Here is a 21447-nt window from a genome sequence, read left to right on the forward strand (position 1 = left end):
ACACACATTGAAATGAGGCACTCAGAATTTATTGTTGGAAAATCCAGTGCGACAGCTAAGTCGGCGACTCAGGTAAGTTATATATAAGACACACTGTGCGCTACGCAAGAAGAAATTGGGGACTGACAGCGCTTGATTTTGAGTGTGTGAAAGTAGGAGACGCAGAAGAGAAAATGAATGAAACGAAAGGCTTGCTTACGTTCAAGAATACCTAATATCTATTACACAAATAAAGCTTCCATAAGATCTAGCCTCTCTAGCTTTGCGCACATTGTCTTTACAAAGGGACTAAACAAGCGATATAACTGCGATAAATGTTTTAATTATGAAGGGCACGTGATCTGCGCTGCTTACGGGAATTTGCGAATGAAACCGGGTGAATAGAAATAAACGTTTCTCTTTGTGAACTTGGTCGTTTGCGAACACTGCCTATACTGAAATTCTAGTGAAAAGAATAAGCATACATTCCATGGTAGCTGACCTGCGCATTTCTCTCCAGCCATACAAGCTTTCATTGAATGGATGGGAGCGAATGAAGTACTTTCAATTGGCGAAGATGGGGTCATCATCATCATCATCATCATCATCCTGGTTACGCCCACCGCAGGGCAAAGGCGTCTCCCATACTTCTCCAACTACCCCGGTCATGTGCTAATTGTGGCCATGCCGCCCCTGCAAACTTCTTAATCTCATCCGCCCACCTACACTCTAAGAACACTTTACACCCTTTGGCTTGCCCCTTCTGCCACACAAAAATAATCGTCATCTGCCTTGATGCGTTTCCTATTTTCAGAGCGATCCAGGCAGCTGCAAGCAACAGCTCGAAACTAAGCCTTTTCTGCTGCTTTCTGCAGGATCCGGCGCCCTACCTGACTACAGCACCGCGCTTGCCATCGATAGCCGCACAGACGACTGGTCCCTTCAACAACCTGCGCACTTCGCCACACGTGTACAACTTGATACGGAAGCTCCAGTGACTTGGTGTGGCAGTGGCATCTCATGCGCATATCAAGAGTTCAGCCCTTCCTGCGCAACTGACTACAGCTTAAAAAGACGTGCCCGACCTTCATCGGCCACAATTCAGAGCGATCCAGGCAGCTGCAAGCAACAGCTCGAAACTAAGCCTTTTCTGCTGCTTTCTGCAGGATCCGGCGCCCTACCTGACTACAGCACCGCGCTTGCCATCGATAGCCGCACAGACGACTGGTCCCTTCAACAACCTGCGCACTTCGCCACACGTGTACAACTTGATACGGAAGCTCCAGTGACTTGGTGTGGCAGTGGCATCTCATGCGCATATCAAGAGTTCAGCCCTTCCTGCGCAACTGACTACAGCTTAAAAAGACGTGCCCGACCTTCATCGGCCACAATTCAGAGCGATCCAGGCAGCTGCAAGCAACAGCTCGAAACTAAGCCTTTTCTGCTGCTTTCTGCAGGATCCGGCGCCCTACCTGACTACAGCACCGCGCTTGCCATCGATAGCCGCACAGACGACTGGTCCCTTCAACAACCTGCGCACTTCGCCACACGTGTACAACTTGATACGGAAGCTCCAGTGACTTGGTGTGGCAGTGGCATCTCATGCGCATATCAAGAGTTCAGCCCTTCCTGCGCAACTGACTACAGCTTAAAAAGACGTGCCCGACCTTCATCGGCCACAATTCAGAGCGATCCAGGCAGCTGCAAGCAACAGCTCGAAACTAAGCCTTTTCTGCTGCTTTCTGCAGGTACGTTCTACAGCTGTTTTTTCTGCTTGATATTATTCTTAGGCTCCTGGATCGCTCTGTTTCTACTGTTTATTGTTAAATATGGGTGATAATCCTTTAAAAAACCTTGGACAGACACTTGCTGACAAACCACCGTCGACTGTTAAAGAACTGGCAAAGGCTCTAGTTGATGTTACTTTGCGCCTTGAACAGATCACTACAATAATCAGAGCAGACATCAAAGGTATAGCTGATGATAACAAGAAATCATCTACCGATATGGAAGGACTCAAAGATTCTATGACCCACATGAACTCCATATTTGAGCAACTCAGAGCAGATGTGAAAGGCGTGTGCAGCGAACTCACTGAGGTAAAGGAGAAGCAGTCCGACCACAGTCGAGATATAAAGGAATTAAACACTCAAGTAAAGACCATGAGGAAGGAAATGATAGAGCTAAAGCAGTATAGCCGTCGGAACAACTTAGAAATCAAAAACGTCCCTGCATCTTCTGAAGAATCTTTACCCGATATGATGCTGAAGATAGCCACATGCCTGAAGGAGGAGCTTCGACTGGAAGACATTGATGTGGTTCATCGGGTTCCGTCAAAAGACAAAGGACGACCAAACATTGTCGTTAAGTTTGTTTCCAGGAACGTTCGTGACCGTCTGCTGCAGAGTGCTAAACGTAACAGGTTAACGACATCGTCACTTGGTCTTGAAAAGAACGAACCTGTGTACATCAATGAGCATCTTTGTCCAGAGTACAAGATCTTGCTCGGCAAAGCCATACAAACGAAGCGGGATAAAAACTGGAAGTTCGCTTGGGTGTCACAATCTAAGATCCTAATGAGGAAGCTTGAAAATTCCACTGTACTGCACATAAGAACTGAAGAAGACCTAGCCAACGTTATCTAATGTTCATATCTCTAACTAGCTACTCCTTTTCGTCCTTATGGCATATTCAATCACTGAAGTTAACACCGAATTTCATGCAAAACCATGTATGTCTATACTTCACTGCAACATCAGAAGCCTCAATAGAAACAAAGATTTATTGTGCGCATTTTTAGCGCAGCATCAGTTTTCCTACGACATCATTGCGCTCTCGGAAACATGGCTAAGAAACAGCGAACACATTCCGATTTCCGGTTATCATTTTCTATCTAACCCAAGACAGACTTCATCACGTGGCGGAGGTGTTGTCTTATATGTTAGACAAGAACTAACCCACATCGAAATGCCTCAATTGCTTAGAAGCAATGATAACATCGAATCACTTTTTATCGCAATACCTACAGGCATGGTCATAGGCGTAGTCTATCGACCACCCAGTTCAACTTTACAACAGTTTTACAGTGCTCTGGAAACCATTCTTTCCGGTTTGACCGATAGAAACTTTAACTCTGTAGTTGTAACCGGGGACTTCAACATAGACACTTACGGAGGCCTAAATGCCGATTATTTTTTGTTATTACAATCATACAATTACAAGAACACAATCTCTCAACCCACAAGAATTACAGCAACCTCAGCCACAATCATCGACCATATTCTATGCAATCACAATAATATTCTCGCAGGTGTATACAATACGAGTATAACAGATCACTCTCCTGTCTTTGCATTAATACCTAGTGATAGAAGCATTACTAGAAATAAACTAAATCCACGCACAGGTCGAATAAATTACTCGCTGCTTCGTGAAAAAATTAAGAAGATAAATTTCTCTGACGTACTCACTGCAGACAACAATACCGAATGTGACAAGCTACTGAAAACCCTCGCCCGTGTCATCTCTGAATGCACAACAACCAATCATCACAGGTACGAGCAGCCGTTGTGTCCATGGATGACTAAGACTATATTAAGCGCCATTAAGGAAAGAGACACTTGGTATCAGAAGTGGAAACAGCAAAGACATAATATGTACTATTTACAGCAGTTTCGTAGATCCCGCAATATTGTCGTTGCAATCATTCGTATAAGGAAAAAAGAGTTTAACGCGCAACTAATCCGTAAGGCTCAGGGTAATTCTAGAAAGATGTGGGACATTATTAACAACGTAATTAGTGCACCTGTGAAAAGGCACATTGCTCCTGACCGGATTGACACCGAAAAAGTTGATGAGTTCAACACATACTTCACCAACGTTGGGCCAGTTCTAGCTGACAGTATAACTCATCAGACATGTGATGTTAATTACCCGTTATTGTGCTGTACATTTTGCCTTAAACCAATAGAAGATACTCTAGTACAAAAAATATTAACCGATATGAATGCTAACAAGGCGGCTGGTCACGATGGCATTACGGTCAAAGTTTTAAAAGATAACGTTGACCTCCTCTGCCCTGTTCTTACAATCATATTCAATCTTAATATCGCACGCGGTACATACCCTGAAGCTCTAAAGATTGCTAAAGTATCTCCTATATATAAATGTGGTGATAATAATGACCCTGGAAGTTATCGACCAATCTCGGTTTTGAGTATTATTAATACCGTGTTTGAAAAGGTTATTTCTATTCAATTGAAAGAGTACCTGAGCACAAACAACATTTTAAATGAATCTCAGCATGGCTTCAGAACCGGTCGCTCTACGTCCTCAGCAGTGCTAGAGTTGTCGCAGCATATAAACGAAGCACTCCATAGTAATGAATTAGCCCTAGTAATATTTCTAGACCTCAAGAAAGCTTTCGATACAGTTATTCATTCCATACTACTAAAGAAACTTGAATACTACGGTTTCAGTGCCAGTACTTTAAATTTATTTGCTAGTTACTTAACCAACCGACAGCAGTTTGTTAAAATTACTAATTTTACGTCTTCGTGTTCTTTTGTTAAAACTGGTGTGCCACAGGGTTCTGTCCTAGGACCAATTTTATTTTCCTTGTATGTCAACGATTTTCCTTCAGTTCTCACATCTGCCAAAGCTGTCATGTACGCGGACGATACTGCACTAGTGTTTACAGGCAAAACACTTCACGAAGTCATACAGATTGCAAATAAAGAACTAATCTGTGTTTCATCGTGGTTTGGAGCAAACAAACTTACACTTAACAAAGCTAAAACTCACTACATGATTTTTCATTCTAGACATAGTCATGTTAACAGTGCACCCCTGCAAATATATCTTGATAATAGCATTCTGGAACAGGTGAACACAATTAAATATCTGGGCGTGACACTAGACAGTAGTTTAAACTGGAAACCACACATTGATAATGTATGTTCGAAGCTAGCGTCAGCGTGTTATGGGCATGCTTCGATATTTCGGTACTGAAAATAATCTACTTTTCTCTCTTTCATTGTCATATGACATACTGTTGCGAATCATGGTCGTCCACATTTATAACATATTTGGATCCAATTTTGCGCTTACAAAAGAGAGCGGTGCGGATAATGACGTTTTCTTGTCCATTCGAATCCAGCAGTCATTTATTTTGCAGGTTGAAAATACTTCCCTTTACCCTATCCTCCGAAATGAAAGTTGCTATTTTAGTGAATAACATAATATGTCGCAATCACTCATTGTCGTTTAGTATATTTGCGATTCCTACACGAAATACTAGACACGCCACTAACATAAATTTCAATTTACCAGTTACCCGAAACACATACGGTCAAAGACTAATTCAGTATCATGGTACAAAGATATGGAACGCCTTACCAATAGAAGTGAAGAGTGCCAGTAACTTTTTATTTTCTATAAAAAGATTATATTTCTCAAAAATTAGTTAAGAATGTTGCTTTGTGGTGATATTTTTTCTGTAACACTATTCTATTGTTGCACTGATGTATGTTTTCTTTTTTCCCTTTCTCATCCTGTACAATTATGTATAATCAATATACATTTGTTCATCACTGTCCTGATCGCCGCAGCACAAACGCATGTATACCACATGGGCCGAACACTAGCCTTGGCTATGGGCCCAACAGTTGTTTGCCTATGTTGATGTACAAATTCATGATGAATAAATAATGTCTAATGTCCTTTCTTTATCGCTGCAAGCCCGGAAATTTCCAGTGACGAACGGCACGCGCGTTATCAGAAGAGGCACTCCAAAGGGTGTAAACTGTTCTATGCTGATAACGCGCGTGCCGTTCCTTACTGGAAAGTTCCGGGCTCGCAGCGATAAAGAAAGGAAACGCATCAAGGCAGATGACGATTATTTTTGTGTGGCAGAAGGGGCAAGCCAAAAGGTGTAAACTGTTCTTAGAGTGTAACTTTCTGCCGCCCCCTGCTACGCTTCCCTTCCCTTGGGATCCACTCCGTGACCCTTAATGACCATCGGTTATCTTCCCTCCTCATTACATGTCCTGCCCATGCCCATTTATTTTTCTTGATTTCAACTAAGATGTCATTAACTCGCGTTTGTTCCCTCGCCCAATCTGCTCTTTTCTTATCCCTTAAGGTTACACCTATCATTCTTCTTTCCATAGCTCGTTGCGTCGTCCTCAATTTGAGTAGAACCCTTTTCGTAAGCCTCCAGGTTTCTGCCCCGTAGGTGAGTACTGGTAAGACACAGCTATTATATACTTTTCTCTTGAGGGATAATGGCAACCTGCTGTTCATGATCTGGGAATGCCTGCCAAACGCACCCCAGCCCATTCTTATTCTTCTGATTATTTCCGTCTCATGATCCGCATCCGCCGTCACTACCTGCCCTAAGTAGATGTATTCCCTTACGACTTCCAGTGCCTCGCTGCCTATTGTAAATTGCTGCTCTCTTCCGAGACTGTTAAACATTACTTTTGTTTTCTGCAGATTAATTTTTAGACCCACTCTTCTGCTTTGCCTCTCCAGGTCAGTGAGCATGCATTGCAATTGGTCCCCTGAGTTACTAAGCAAGGCGATATCATCAGCGAATCGCAAGTTGCTGAGGTATTCTCCATCAACTTTTATCCCCAATTCTCGCTACTCCAGGTCTCTGAATACCTCGTGTAAACATGCTGTGAATAGCATTGGAGAGATCGTATCTCCCTGCCTGACGCCTTTCTTTATTGGGATTTTATTGCTTTCTTTGTGGAGGACTACGGTGGCTGTGGAGCCGCTATAGATATATTCCAGTATTTTTACATATGGCTCATCTACAGCCCGATTCCGTAATGCCTCCATGACTGCTGAGGTTTCGACAGAAGCAAACGCTTTCTTGTAATGGGGTGTCAGTGCAGAAACGACGAACATAAATATAAATTATTCAAACCTGTCTGCGTGATGGGCTCGAGATTTCGCTTCCGCTTGCGTACGTAAGCAAGACTCTATAGTTACACACGCTGTACAAGTGGTCAAAGCGTACAACAAAAGCGTAACTTTTAGGTCGTGGTCGTATCTGATCACTCATAAACAGAGAATAAAAAATTCGAGTGGTGCTAGTATGTCTAGTCATTATGGAAATAGAAGGCGAGAGAGAGAAAGCAAGGACAGGAAAGGTAGGGAGGTCAACCAGAAGAGTATCCGGTTTGCTACCCTACACTGAAATAGAAGGTCTCTTTGGTAAAGTGATTATCTGTACATCGGCCTGTATTCTTTCAAAAATAGGATGAACTATTACATGGTAAAAACGTGACTTTTTGCCTTACGAATTACGACCTCGTATAAATTTTTGGATTACAATTTATGCGTTCAGGTCTGAATATTGGCGAGACAACCTGGTAATATCCTTTTTTGTCAATGTACGGCTACATTGTGTCTTATAATTGTTTAGTACCTTTAATGCAAAGTTTACTAATCTCTTCTTTTGCCTATTTTTTTCTTGTTTCGATGAACGAAGAACGAAACAGAATTCTGCGCCAGCAAGAATCACCATTTTAGGAACCTCCACATTTTGGATGGTGGAGATCAGCAATCGCAGAGGCCGGAAGCACCGGCACCTCCTCAACCTAGCGGCTGCACTAAAACGGTACGGACACTGACCAATTACTCGAAACGCAGCAATGATATTTACATTGGAGCCCAAAAAGCTATATAATCGGTGTCACGGCTCTTTGTTTAGCTCAGCAAATATGAGCTTCATTTTTGCTAACAAAGATGACAGATTCGTTGTTGCTCTAGTAGGCATGCATCTGCATGTTCAGGCATGCACATTTTACAAATGTGTCCAGCCTGAGCAAGCGAGCCAGATAAAGTTGGAAAACGACTTCGCTGTAGGTTTCAAACAATAACCTGTTATAGGAGCTCTCTTTGTCCTATAAATTCATATGATCGCTGGGGCTGCTAGAAAAAAAATAACACGTGCATGTTCAACGTTAGGCAGAAGGTAACGTATTGGGGAGTACATTTGTGTGATATATTTTTTTATACTTAACAGATAAACAGAGGCCGCAGAAGCACGCCGAAACCTTGTTTCAAGACGACACAACCGGATAATAAATATTTATTCACTCCTAAAATGTTAAATGTCTGCGATACAAAAATAGCACTGTTTCTAACTTCGTATTTCGGCCCGCCAAAATATTCATGATACATAATTTTACAATTCTAGCTGAAAGGCTAAACAAAGAGATGGAAACTAACTCAGGACACAATCATAAAATGTTTATCTTTACAACGACAGGTGGAGCTCAAGATAAGTGCACACTATTATTATTGCGTGCTAAGAATTTCACTTTAACCTTGAGAGCTTTACCGTAAACGTAAAACCATACATCTATAACCTGAAGCACGAATAATTTTGTTATAGACAACAGATAGAGAAACCATACAATAGGCACAACTGCGTTTTTGTGAAATTATCAGGCACGAAGTCTTGAAAACTCAAAGTCGACTTATTTTGTGCAATCTCCAGAAAAACATTAATTTATGCATGCCTTTCAACTTAGCCTAAGCGCTTTAATGTTTCGTACACATAAATGTAAGTAAAAGTACGCGAACAATTACTCGGCGTGTGCACGCGCCCTGTTTTTTCATTGGCTTGTGTTACTACTTGTAGAGATTTGTTACAGTACTTCATTCCTTTTATGTACATAATGCAGAGTCAAAATCAAAAGTACTCTTTTTCATTCATTTTGGGTTAATAAAAAGAGTACTTTTGAAAGAGTACAGGATTCGGCTCGGCGTTGCTTTCACCCATCGCTACGCACACCTCATCGGCCAATCGAACAACCCCGATTGTGTACACTGCCAGATGCCCGAAACACTGCAACACGTACTGTGCGACTGCCCAGCATATATGCTGGAGCGAAGGACGTTAGACAGTTTTCTAGCCAGCGTTGGCAGACAACTACGGTCGGAGGAAGCTATCCTCGGCCCATGGCCCGACACTGCAATTTCAGTGCGTGCAACAAAAGTATTGTTGAAGTTCCTGCAGGACACCAAGCTCGACGAGCGGCTCTAGCGAGGCAACTGTCTCATGTATACATAAGCACTCACCACTTCTCTTATCATCATCATCCATCCAAATACTTTCACTCCCCTTCCCTCTTCCCCAGTGCAGAGTAGCAGACTAGAGCGCACTAGCTCAGGTCGATCTCTCTGTCTTTCCAATCAATAAATTCTATTCTAATTCTAATTGGGTTAATAAACGTAGGAACAAATTGCACGGCAGGAGGCTCCAAAGCGCTCGATTCTAGTGGCCTCCATAACAAAGCTTGAAAGCCGAACAGCTTAACGCAAAAGTAGCAGTAAGATAAGGGACAGTACTGCAAGGATTTCTTTTCATAAGTGCTCTTTGCGATTTACTAGCTACCTTCAATAGTGCTACGTCCAGCACAAAGATGAAAGTGTGTTACGTTGACGAGTATTGGCACCTGGAAAAAAAGTTCCATAAAACAACCCTGCTCTAAGCAAGACTATAAATTACAAATAGAGTTCTGAACAGAATTGAATTCTGGAGCCTTTGTTTGCCATAACCACGACTTAATCATGAGGTATACCGTAGTGGAGGACTCCCGTATAATTGTGACCACCAGGGGGATGTTTAACGTGCCCGCACTGCATGCAACATGGGAATTGTTTTTTTACATTTCACCCCAATCGATATGCAGCCGCCATGTTCGGGCTTTGATCCCATGACCTCGTGCCTAGCAGAGCAACACCCTAGCCGCTAAGCCACTGCCTCAGGTTGCAAATTCATGTTTACATATTTATTGTATATGGTACTCGTATAGCATTTTTGTGTACAATCATATGCTGATTGAAATTTTCACGTATTTCTCAAAGGTCTATTGGTCAAAATGAAATTACAGAAAACGCTCGCTGTGTTGCTGCGCATATTCGTTACTGTACTTATTTGTTCCCCTCGAATAATAAAATGGTTACTAGTAACGCTGTGTTAAGAAGTAATGTGTGTCAGCTTATAATATTTTTTTGCAGATCAATGATAAGAATAAGTGTCATGGGGTGCTCGCCCTCCTTGCAGTTTACCGAAGATGACCACCTTGACTCACCGCAGGAAGATCCTAGAAACACACTGGGCCGCAAGACTTTGCGGTCTCCTTGTAGCGAGCAGCACTTGAAGCAAAGCGACAGAAAGGTATGGTATTAAACGCTCTCTCAATGTAATTTGTGCGTTTACTTGTTTATAGACCATTCTAATACACGACGTTGGGCAGATAGACCTGTTTTTATCCCTGACCTGGCTTTCTCCAAGAGGTCTACTGTGCTTGCCCAAAAAAACGTGAAAAGCGTAATTTAATAACTACAAAATTTATTTCAACAATATTCAGACTAATTACATTGCCGCAAATATTGCAACTGATGAAATATGAGTGGTGAGCTAGTATCGCCTATGCGCTTCGAACGAATTCTCAGGAATACACCAGTTTCAATGTGTCTATTGGCAAGGTGCGTGACGAAACACTTTATAGTTCTCTTTGTTTTCGCACTTTGCTGCATAAATCAGCCTATTGTTAAAAAAGTCAATCAGTAAGACGAAGTGCCACTACTGCAAATTTGATGGTTGATATCTCAATATCGGTGCCATCCCGAGACTTTGCTTCAACTTGACAGGCCTTGCAAACTGAGTCACTAAAACTTTAAAATTAATGTGCCGTAAAACAATTAGTTAAACATTTACCTGAAGAAATTTCGGTAGGATGGCTACCAGATGAAGTAGCTTGAATGACGACGATGGCTAGCCCTTGGTGGCGTAAGTTGAAACGCCGTCATGATAGCGTGTGTCTGATAACGACACAATGACGGCGATTGCATGACAGTGGTGGCATAATAACGATTGAAGGACAATAGCATGATTACGATAGAGTGACGAACAAGGAGTGACGCCCGACCGATCGACGAAGGGGGTATGACGACAACGGAATGAGACGATGCGATGGCCTTATTGAAGTGATGACGATAATGAATTGACGTGGCACCGTGATGACGACACGATGGCAGTGGTATGTCATGAACTGTGCGACAACCATGCCTGACGTCGACAGCATGACGAGAATTGGATGTCAAAGCTACAGTAACGGCGATTTATGACGTCGACTGCATGGAGACGGTGGTGTGCCAAAGTACATGACGATGACTTTGTATGACAACGAGAAAATGACAACGATGGTGTTACCAAGGTATGAGGACAATGGTATGAAGATGAGGGAATGTGGTCACGATGACAGTATCGTAAAAGCTGCATAACAACGATGGCCTGGCGATGACGACGTTACGATAGACGGATGACGAATTTCGTTAGACAACAACGGCATGAGTCTGACATAGGATGATGACGACGGTCTGACATAAGATAGATAGATAGATAGATAGATAGATAGATAGATAGATAGATAGATAGATAGATAGATAGATAGATAGATAGATAGATAGATAGATAGATAGATAGATAGATAGATAGATAGATAGATAGATAGATAGATAGATAGATAGATAGATAGATAGATAGATAGATAGATAGATAGATAGATAGATAGATAGATAGATAGATAGATAGATAGATAGATAGATAGATAGATAGATAGATAGATAGATAGATAGATAGATAGATAGATAGATAGATAGATAGATAGATAGATAGATAGATAGATAGATAGATAGATAGATAGATAGATAGATAGATAGATAGATAGATAGATAGATAGATAGATAGATAGATAGATAGATAGATAGATAGATAGATAGATAGATAGATAGATAGATAGATAGATAGATAGATAGATAGATAGATAGATAGATAGATAGATAGATAGATAGATAGATAGATAGATAGATAGATAGATAGATAGATAGATAGATAGATAGATAGATAGATAGATAGATAGATAGATAGATAGATAGATAGATAGATAGATAGATAGATAGATAGATAGATAGATAGATAGATAGATAGATAGATAGATAGATAGATAGATAGATAGATAGATAGATAGATAGATAGATAGATAGATAGATAGATAGATAGATAGATAGATAGATAGATAGATAGATAGATAGATAGATAGATAGATAGATAGATAGATAGATAGATAGATAGATAGATAGATAGATAGATAGATAGATAGATAGATAGATAGATAGATAGATAGATAGATAGATAGATAGATAGATAGATAGATAGATAGATAGATAGATAGATAGATAGATAGATAGATAGATAGATAGATAGATAGATAGATAGATAGATAGATAGATAGATAGATAGATAGATAGATAGATAGATAGATAGATAGATAGATAGATAGATAGATAGATAGATAGATAGATAGATAGATAGATAGATAGATAGATAGATAGATAGATAGATAGATAGATAGATAGATAGATAGGCGGGAAATGAAGTACGCTGAGAATGCTATTCGTAGAAAAAACAGTAATATATTTTGCTTCAGGTTTTGTGAACTCAATTCTGCAAACTTCTGCAAGCTATAGGCAATGCGCTTCAAGCTGAAGGTTGTGCCACACACTTCCTGCTAGAGGTTAGAGCCCGTACTATGCATACGTTATAGTGAGGTTAATAAAAGGGCCTCCTTGTTTGTCTTGTTTTAACAGGAGTACGAGACCAGCCGAAACCGTATCAGGGCATGCGAAAACTGCAAGATGGCAGTGGCCGAAAATGACTTCGCACGACACTACATCGGGTTGTGCGTCGCGGAACACTGTGATGAAGGCGCAGCAAAGCAGGGGTAAGTTGTCACGCTTACACGCAGGACATGAGATTATTTGGCGCAATAATAATTTCCGGTTCTTTAGTTGATTTACTTGAACAGTGGAAGCGAAATGCCTATCAGGTGTTGACCTTTCTTAATGATCTCTTTGCTGTTACATACAATCGCACTGCTACAAATGTTGTTTACAATTGTTTTATTAACATGACGTTTATGAATAGTAGAACTTTTAAAATACTTCTGACGTGAGAGCGTGTTAAGGCCTACACTGTTATTAGCAGCAATCAGTTTAACAAAGGAGTGTGGCCAAATGGCAGGTTTTTTAATACGACAACACCTCTAGATAATTATCTCTGAGGAAACACACTTTAATGACTCTGAACATGGTAACCAAGAGGCCAGTGGGACGAGGATCCAAAGTTTAGGTCGGCGGGCCCCCTGCCTTACTGACCGACGTTTAAAATGACTGGCCCAGAACCTCTCATGAGATGCTGGTGGAAATAAAGTCACCACGATGTATAATGGTAGAATAGAGCAAGCTGTTGGATATTTAAGCAGAAAATAGTTTGTGAAGGTAGCACATTCTGCAGCGCAACTTTGGTGCCAGCGTAGTAAAGTCCCACCACGTGACCATACATTGACGTACGCATGTCGGATACTTTAAGTGCACCAAACACGCCGTATTCGAGACATTTATAAGTGTTGCGCTTTCTGTTTGCACCTCACGGTGTCATAAAAAGTTCATGGTTACAAGAGGCCCTGATTTTGCGGCAACGACTAAAACGCCAAAACCGAGGTTGCTGTCTTTGCATGGCGGTGCGCATACGTGCATTTCTGTGTTCTGCGCATGGGATTTTGTGATTTAGGGACCCCGAGTTCCTTGGTCTTCATGAGAGGTACGGAATGCCTTCGACTTGCTTTTTGGTAAATGTATGTTAGCCTTACTAGAAGAGTGCCTACTGGCAAGTTCTACTATTCGCTAGCTGTCGTGGCGAACAGGAAAAGGTAAACGGAAGACGCCATCATGTTGTCTCAGCCACCTTGTGCTTGAGTCTGCTCGGCGTAGTTTTACGCCCTGGACTACACGCCACCATCGAAGTTATTGACAATAACAGACCAAAGAATGTCGCTGAAGCCAATGTTTCGACACGGGGACTTGTCATTATTGGTGGGTCTTCGAAGTGTCGTAACAAATGACATGCTTCTGAAATCAAAAGCATGCGCGTTGCTACAGCATCACGCTGGACAGTGCATCGCGCGCGAAAGCCTTGTTTCATTTTCTAAGACTTTAGGTTTCGCTAAAGTGAACCTGACGTGACATGTACATGACTAATGCAGTTTCCCAGCAAACAACAAAGGCACATAACTGTCCTTGCAGAAATAATTCGACGATTTCAACAGACCTAATTGCAGCATAGGTTTGAGAAACAAAATAATAATTGTAAATTCATTGGTCCTAGTGCCGATATAAGTCGCCATCACGCTCAGCTGTTGCCGTTTCCAGTATACCCCTTACGCACGATGCCTCTAAAAATTTAAAAATTGTAATAACAAATGATCACGCAGTTTTACACATCACCACTGTAGCATTCGATACTCCGGCCTGTAAGCTTACGATTCCATTGAAAAATGCGCACTATATTATCTGTTTCTCCGCTTCTTTAACTATAAACCGGACCTGCTTCGAAAGTTGGGTGCATTGTTGACAATATAGGTGTACTACAAACAACATCAGTGGGTTCAATGGTCACTATTGGGTACTTATTATTTAATGACCCGTAAAGCTTTGTATGTGAAGGCTCCTTTACAATCGCTGTTGTTTTTCAGTAGACACTTTCAATACCTTCGTGAAGACTCCAAGAAGCAGTGCGAAGCTGCAAACGAAACCCATACGGGTTTCTCAGGAACAGAAACGATGCGTGGCTTCGTGCTACATTCGGGTGCATGACAAGTTTTCCCTTTCACGACACTTCCTTCACCTTGCGGGATTCCGCAGAACTGATTTGCCAAGATTGAAATAATGATCGTATTTTTTGGTGGCTATCCCCAATAAATATTATGGGTCTTTCAAATTTTGCGCATGGATACAAAATAAAGATATATGATATATCTCTCTGTTATAAATGTTCATAAATACGATATGAAGTACAGTTATAAAGTAAAATCATACGTAGCAGGAACTCCATAAGCCTACTTTGTATTGAATATAACTTTCTGATTATGCAATGTCGCGTAAGACTAAGTAAATGTAGACTACTCGTGAATTGTATTGATTGATTTCTTAGTGTAAAATCTTAATACTTTTCTGAAGAAGCCTACTATTTCGTAGTGGCTTTCGCCATAGAATCCTATGTATCTTCGAAGTTCCGCTGACCGATATAACGTAAGCAGTGCAAAACTTACGCTCTTTCTGAGTGAATGACCTTTTTCATCATTTGTGCTGACATTTTAATGAGGTTGTGTTACAACACTCTATGTTTTCTTTTTCAACGTTGCTACTACAAATATAGATCACGGAAACAAAATTCAAACTTGAAAGTTTTCCTCTTTTTTTCATGGTTTAGTGTTAAGGAAGAAGAGGAAGACGTTAGCGAAGACAAGAAACTAGACGATGACATCCAAGGACTCAAGGCTAAAATACAAGTGAGTTGAGAAGCATAATATTCAGTAACCTGGGCTTATTATCCCAAGGCCCTTGTTAACTTGTCTCTTATTAAGATTTTGCTTAACATTTTGCTGAGTTAAGATATGCTCCGAGTTGTTTCCCAAAGGAAGAATACAAAGCTAGCATTCAATATTTATGGATGGCGTAGCATTGCTACCGAACAGTTCGAAGAGCTTCACGGAAGAAGAACACTTTATGCGGGAAGTTTTATACACGAATAATTTCTTACACGCTGATTTCAATATACCCTGTATTATATTTTGTTGCCAACGGATTTTTAAATATCGCCCGTGATTTATAGGACCATTCTACTTCTTGAGTTAGACTACAGTAAGAGGCAGACACAAACTGCACAAGAACGAAAGTAAATATTCGGGTAATAAACATTTGGTATTTAATTTTCAATAGTTATTAAACTCCACATGTTCCAATATAAAAATTGTAGCCGGTGACGTTTAAGGTCGTATCCAACTTTAACGAGTTCTGGGGATTATGCCAGTTTTGTGATATGCAATCCCAAAATTTGCGTGGAAATGTAAAGGTGTTCCAGAAACTTTTGAGTTTGAACGCACAGAAAGGCGTTTTTTTTTATAAATGTTGCTGGAAAACTGTGCATCTTTAGGGTAAGTGTGACAGCGCTTATCTCAAAATTCGTGCTTGGTTCAAAATTCGTTGTCTGTGGATGTGGCTTATGAAATGACTGGCTTCAATTCGTATTTATCAGCATATGTGCTAAAGAAATTATTCGCCAATTTCATTAGGGAAAATTAGTAATCGGTGAAGTGCGTGTAAAGATTTCAAGTGTACGTTAAGTTATACCTCCTCGAGTATTCTAGGTCAATAGTAGATTTGTGGTAAATGCGACAGGCCATTTAAAAAGATATTGTTAACGTTAAAATAAATCACGCGGTATATATATTTCGCCAAGCTGTAAAGGTAAATTGATGAGGCTTACCAGCCTTCATTGGAGAAGTAGTTGTAAAATGAAACTGAATTTGATGTTGCAGTTTCTGTAAGAAGTAAAGAATCGAATTAAGTGAACGAGCGTTAGGTTGACATGCCCATGCAAATGTATTGGGTGTCATAGCACAAAGAAAAGATTAAAAAAAAAACGAAGCGCGAGAATGCTTGACCAACATGCGAACATTGTGTGTGCTCAAAAATAAAAAAAAATGGAAAACAACAATGATAGAAAATCTATTCCACTGCAACGACTAGCATGTTACATGGATTCTTGTGTGTGTATAGATGGCGCGGTATCATTGAATTACAACTAGGCCTTGCGGTCCTGTCTCATTCTTACAGTATAAAATTAGGGCACGCACATCCCATTTTGAATGTTATGTTTCAATCTTTTTTCTGCCACAGTATGATTTGTATTTTTAACTCATACACGAGCATGCCAATCCTGAAAAGTGATCATACTTCCTTGTATATTGTACGTCTTCGTAAAACCTGTATTACCTGCCAAGAATAAAAAAAGAATGCTAGAAAATTGATGCTTCAAATGTTGAATATTCGCTATGTTTGAAAAACCAATGCGAGATTTTACATATGTGTTTATTTCAATAAACATTTTATACACATTGCAGGAAATAAGAAACATCAGTGGTTTTAATCCTCCTCATATTTTGCTCCGTAAACATAAGTTCTTCGGCAACAGTTTATGCAAAAGCACACTTCACGCACAAGCTTCTGAAAATACGAATGAATTCCCGGTAACGTCCACACGTATAACACGGGGCCGTATGCACAATCGATCAGAAAGGTGTATGGGCAATGAGATTTGCGACAAAAAAAAAAGAACAGGAAAAAAAGAAAACTAAATTTCAGCGATGTCTGCCACAGAGCCTACAATTCAATTTAAGCATGCAGTAACCTGTGAACAAAAGCAAAGCAGTGACATGGCTCTGTATGTAGCGTCCATGGGAGTCGGGGTGTAAAAGATATCTTTATGAATAAAAACAGCTAAACCTAGAACTCCTGGGCGGGTTGAGCAAACAAATTTACTGAATTCACGAAATTCGTGTTCTGAAAACATTTGTGGCCAACTATACGTAGATGTCTATACTGAATGGTAGTAGTTATTGAATAATATAATAAAAAACTAAACGGCGAGTGAAGTAACAAATGCTCACCGCACTGAAGCTGTCTATAGCCTGGGCTACTGACACCTGTAAACGATAGTCAGCAGTGGGAGTAACATAACAGGCAGACAGGATAGACGCAGTAAAGGAAGGTGAATAGCCTCAATATGCAATAGAGTGACTACATGAACGTTATCCGCAGTTCGCTTTTAGTTTGACTTCCTCGAAAGTGTTTGTCACCCTGCCCCTCATATCATCATTGCCAGTGTGCGTAGAGCGGCCTGGTAAGCGAAGCCCGGTTGCTTGAAGAATTAAGTCCCACAGTGTTTTTATGAACCGCCTCACGAACTTGTGGGGGCCCAAGTGGCCATTTAAGCGCCTCACCCCTGTCGGCCAGTTGCCCTTGCGTGTGATAGCAGCGGAAGAGATCCCGCCTCGGTGCCAGAAAAGCACTGCACCATAAGTGGAAGTGTTCAAGGCTTCTCGGTGAACACGTAGTTCAGGTTTTCATTACAGTACTAAAGGTCTATCTTCAAGCTATGAAATCCCGAAGGATGCTCATTTACTGTCCTTGGGTGCAAATATATATTTGGCAGCTGATGCATTCCTTGGAGCAGGTTACCGGTGGTCTGTTGGAGCAACCGGGTGGGTTCCAAGAAAAATGAAAACGATCAAAAACAGCATAGAGGTTAAGACAATATGATGAAATGAGAAAACTTGCAAGCAGTCGATGGCCTTTGCTGAAGCAAGTAACGGCTAGAGGGGCCTTCATCCTGCAGTGGACACGAACTCCTGTTTCGCCACAGAACACAGACTCGTGCATTCAGCTAAACAGCTAAGCAATATAAGTAACTCATTCTTTCATAAAGCAATCTAACCATCGAATCGCGGGCAGGCAAGATATGTTAGTGAACGACGAAACGACTCCTTTGTCTCGGCTCTTGGACTGCATGTCTGCTTGCGTGCTCTTACTCACATGAATAATCATGTTATTCAAATAATCTACAATGATGGTTTTTTTGCTCTTATACTTCTGATTAGTGTTGTAACTTTATCAATTTCGTCGCTGGATTTAGCGACTTTCTCGACTTCTTGTCTCTGTAGCGACAATTGTTTTGGTTGAGTGACCAGTGACATTTTCTTAGCGAGACGACCGGAAAATTAGTGACGTGTTAGCAACATTGAATTTAAGAAACTTCCTTCAAGAAATGGCTGCTATAGGATCGATGGTATTATTCATACACAAAAACAAGTGGCCGACATATGAAGGAGGATATGCGGGCTCTGTAACCATGATGAAGCAATGCTTGCCTTCACGTTCGGGGTGCCAACGTGGTGCTTGTGTCTGATGCACAACGCGGTCGGATTGCCACGCTTCATGTTATGCTAGCGATGACAGGCGTAAACAGCGGAGTGGCTGGGCTCGTTCACGGGAATATGAAAGCACCAGGGTTTAGGATTGCGCGAGCTGGTATTGCATTCTAAAACTGATACATCGTAACATAAAATAGAAACTTTATTGAAATGGAAAGGATTTGAAGGAGGCGTGGTGGGAGCCTCTCAATCCAGGGCCCCACTGGCCTCTGCCGCCTGCCTGACCTGGCTAATTAAGGACTTTTGTCCTGCCAGGTCGGAGCGGGCGAGCTGTGCCTCCCACTGCTCCATTGTTTTGCTGGTAGTCGGCCTATGAGGGTGCTTAGTGCACTCCCAGGTTATATGTAATAGGGAAGGTATGCCACCGCACCAAGGACAGTTGGCCCTATAACGAGTGGGATACATGGCGTTTAGCAATTTTAAATGGGGGAATACCCCTGTCTGGATTTTACGCCAATCGGTGGCCTCTTCCGCGCTAAGTTGTGGGTTAGGCGGCGGGTATTTTCTGCGGACACCGCGCTGATGAGCAAGGATGTCTTTGGCAAATAAATTGCTGGAATTTTGTGAGGGATATTCCGGGTAGTTGGGGTTAATTAGAAGAGGACGCTGTCGCTCGGTTAGTGAACCCTCGAGCTAACGCGTTAGCATTTTCGTTCCCCTGTACCCCCATGTGGCCCGGGCACCAGAGTAGGCGATGATGGTGGTTGAAAGATTTGGGGATTATCCCGAGGCTAGCTCCAGTCACGTGCCCCTTGAGAAACATGCGACATGTCTCCTGGGAGTCCATGACCACGACCGAGTCCCTTTGCGAACGCTCCGCGTGAGCGAGTGCGATCGCCACTGCTAATATTTCAGCCGAGGTGGGGGATCCCGCCGTTGGCCGACGCGGTAATTTGCTGCTGGCTGATCGCTTTCACGACTGCCAGGGCGTACCTCTTTTTGTAGCGCTGCCCGGTCACCTCTGCATACACAGCTGCGTCCGTGTAGTACGTGTTGTACCTATGGTTATTAGAGTACGCTGATTGAATGTGTTGTGCGCGTACTTTGCGCCTTTCTTTGTTGTACTCGGGATGCATATTCCTTGGAATTGAGGCTACTGTAATTTGGGATCTCATCGAAAGAGGGAGAGGTATGGCCTGCTCTGTGAGATAAAGGGGGTATGTTGGGATATTGAGTCTAGCCAATATTGCCCTACCAGTTTTTGTGAAGCTGAGGCACTCCCGCTGTCGCATCAGGGTGGCCTGCCTCAGTTCATCGAAAGTATTGTGCACTCCCAAAGCTAACATGCGCTCCGTTGAAGTACACTTAGGCAGGCGCAGATCAGCTTTGAAAGTGGTTCGGATTAGTGTGTTAGCCTGCTTTTCCTCCTCCCTGCTCAGGATTTGGTACGATAAGCCATACGTTATTCGACTAACCACTAAGGCCTGTACGAGCCTTAGGGTATCGTCTTCTCGCATTCAGACCTTTCGATACGTCACACGACGTATCATTTGGGTTATGTTGTTGGCTGTGGATTTGAGGGTCTTGAGTGTCTGTAGGGCTCCCGTCGCTCTGAAGCCACAAACCCAGGACTCGCATCGTGATTACCTCTCGGACTGATTGGCCCTCAACCACGATGTTAATCGGTCCTCTGGATTTGTAGCCTTTCGCGTGTATCCGGATGACCTCAGATTTTTCAGCTCGCACTTGAGGCCACTCTATGTAGAAAATTTCTCCACCGCTAATACTGCGCTTTGGAGCGTATATTCCTTATCCCGTAGTGAACCTCTGCTCGTCCACAGCGTGATGTGGTCCGCGTAGAGCGTGTAACCTAGGTCGGGTATCCGATCCAGATCGCGCGTGAGGCTACACATCGCCATGTTGAAGAGAAGAGGAGATAATATAGCTCCTTGAGGTGTTCCTTTGTCAGGCATTTTAAATAAATTCGAAGTACCAATACTGATGCTGGCCTCGCGGTTGGAAAGAAACGCTCTTAAATAATTGTATGAGCGCTCACCCCAACCCGCGAGTTCAAGTTCCTCTAATATTGCGGCGTGGAGACGTTGTCGAAGGCTCCTTTGAGGTCTAGTGCTATGACTATTCTCTCGTCACCGTACGGTATATTAGTTAAAATTTCGTCTCCAAGTAGGAGGAACGCGTCCTGGCAAGATAAACCCGTGCGAAATCCTATCATAGAGTCCGGGAACCAGCTCCGCTCTTTCAGGTATCGCTGCAATCTGCTATGGATAACGCTTTCATAGAGCTTACCCAGGCAGGACGTGAGCGACACCGGCCGCAGTGTATCAATCAAGGGATTCTTTTTTGTTATGGGGATCATGATTATTTTAGCCAATTTCCACTCTTGAGGCAAGTCTCCCTTGGCCCAGCACTCGCTATTGAAAATTTTTGTTATCTTCGCTAGGGCTACCGAATCCATGTTTCGAATCATTGCATTTGTGATCGAGTCTGGGCCCGGTGCCCGGTTTTTATGTTACGGGTTAAAAACTCGTAACATAAAAACTTTCTACGTTGCGCTGACCAGTTTTAGAATGAAAGCGCCGCTTCGGCTTCT

At 42.1% G+C, this 21447-nt stretch overlaps 2 protein-coding genes across 4 annotated transcripts in view; both read left to right on the forward strand.

Annotated features, from left to right (window-relative positions):
* The window catches only part of LOC139050777 (uncharacterized), a 26392-nt gene continuing 4945 nt past the window's right edge, over positions 1-21447 (forward strand). Inside the window, exons 1-6 of one of the 3 annotated variants that reach the window (XM_070527520.1) lie at positions 1-72; positions 6150-6224; positions 7481-7609; positions 10021-10180; positions 12655-12788; positions 15335-15413. In XM_070527520.1, coding sequence (XP_070383621.1) covers positions 7539-7609; positions 10021-10180; positions 12655-12788; positions 15335-15413 — 444 coding nt within the window. In that variant the 5' untranslated portion in view covers positions 1-72; positions 6150-6224; positions 7481-7538. Of the gene's footprint in view, positions 73-5878; positions 6225-6513; positions 6592-7480; positions 7610-10020; positions 10181-12654; positions 12789-15334; positions 15414-21447 lie in introns of those variants that run through there. The other 2 variants (XM_070527519.1, XM_070527518.1) reach the window with 2 other exon arrangements.
* Positions 1809-2624, forward strand: LOC139050295 (uncharacterized protein PF3D7_1120000-like). The gene has a single exon (XM_070526527.1). The coding sequence runs from the start codon at positions 1809-1811 to the stop codon at positions 2622-2624; it is 816 nt and encodes a 271-aa protein (XP_070382628.1).

The sequence above is a fragment of the Dermacentor albipictus genome, chromosome 10 (genome assembly GCF_038994185.2).
Source record: "Dermacentor albipictus isolate Rhodes 1998 colony chromosome 10, USDA_Dalb.pri_finalv2, whole genome shotgun sequence".
Classification (NCBI taxonomy): Eukaryota; Metazoa; Arthropoda; class Arachnida; order Ixodida; family Ixodidae; genus Dermacentor; species Dermacentor albipictus.

Coding starts and splice junctions, on each gene's coding strand:
- LOC139050295 (XM_070526527.1), top strand. CDS start 1,809: ATGGGTGATAATCCTTTAAAAAACCTTGGACAGACACTTGCTGACAAA.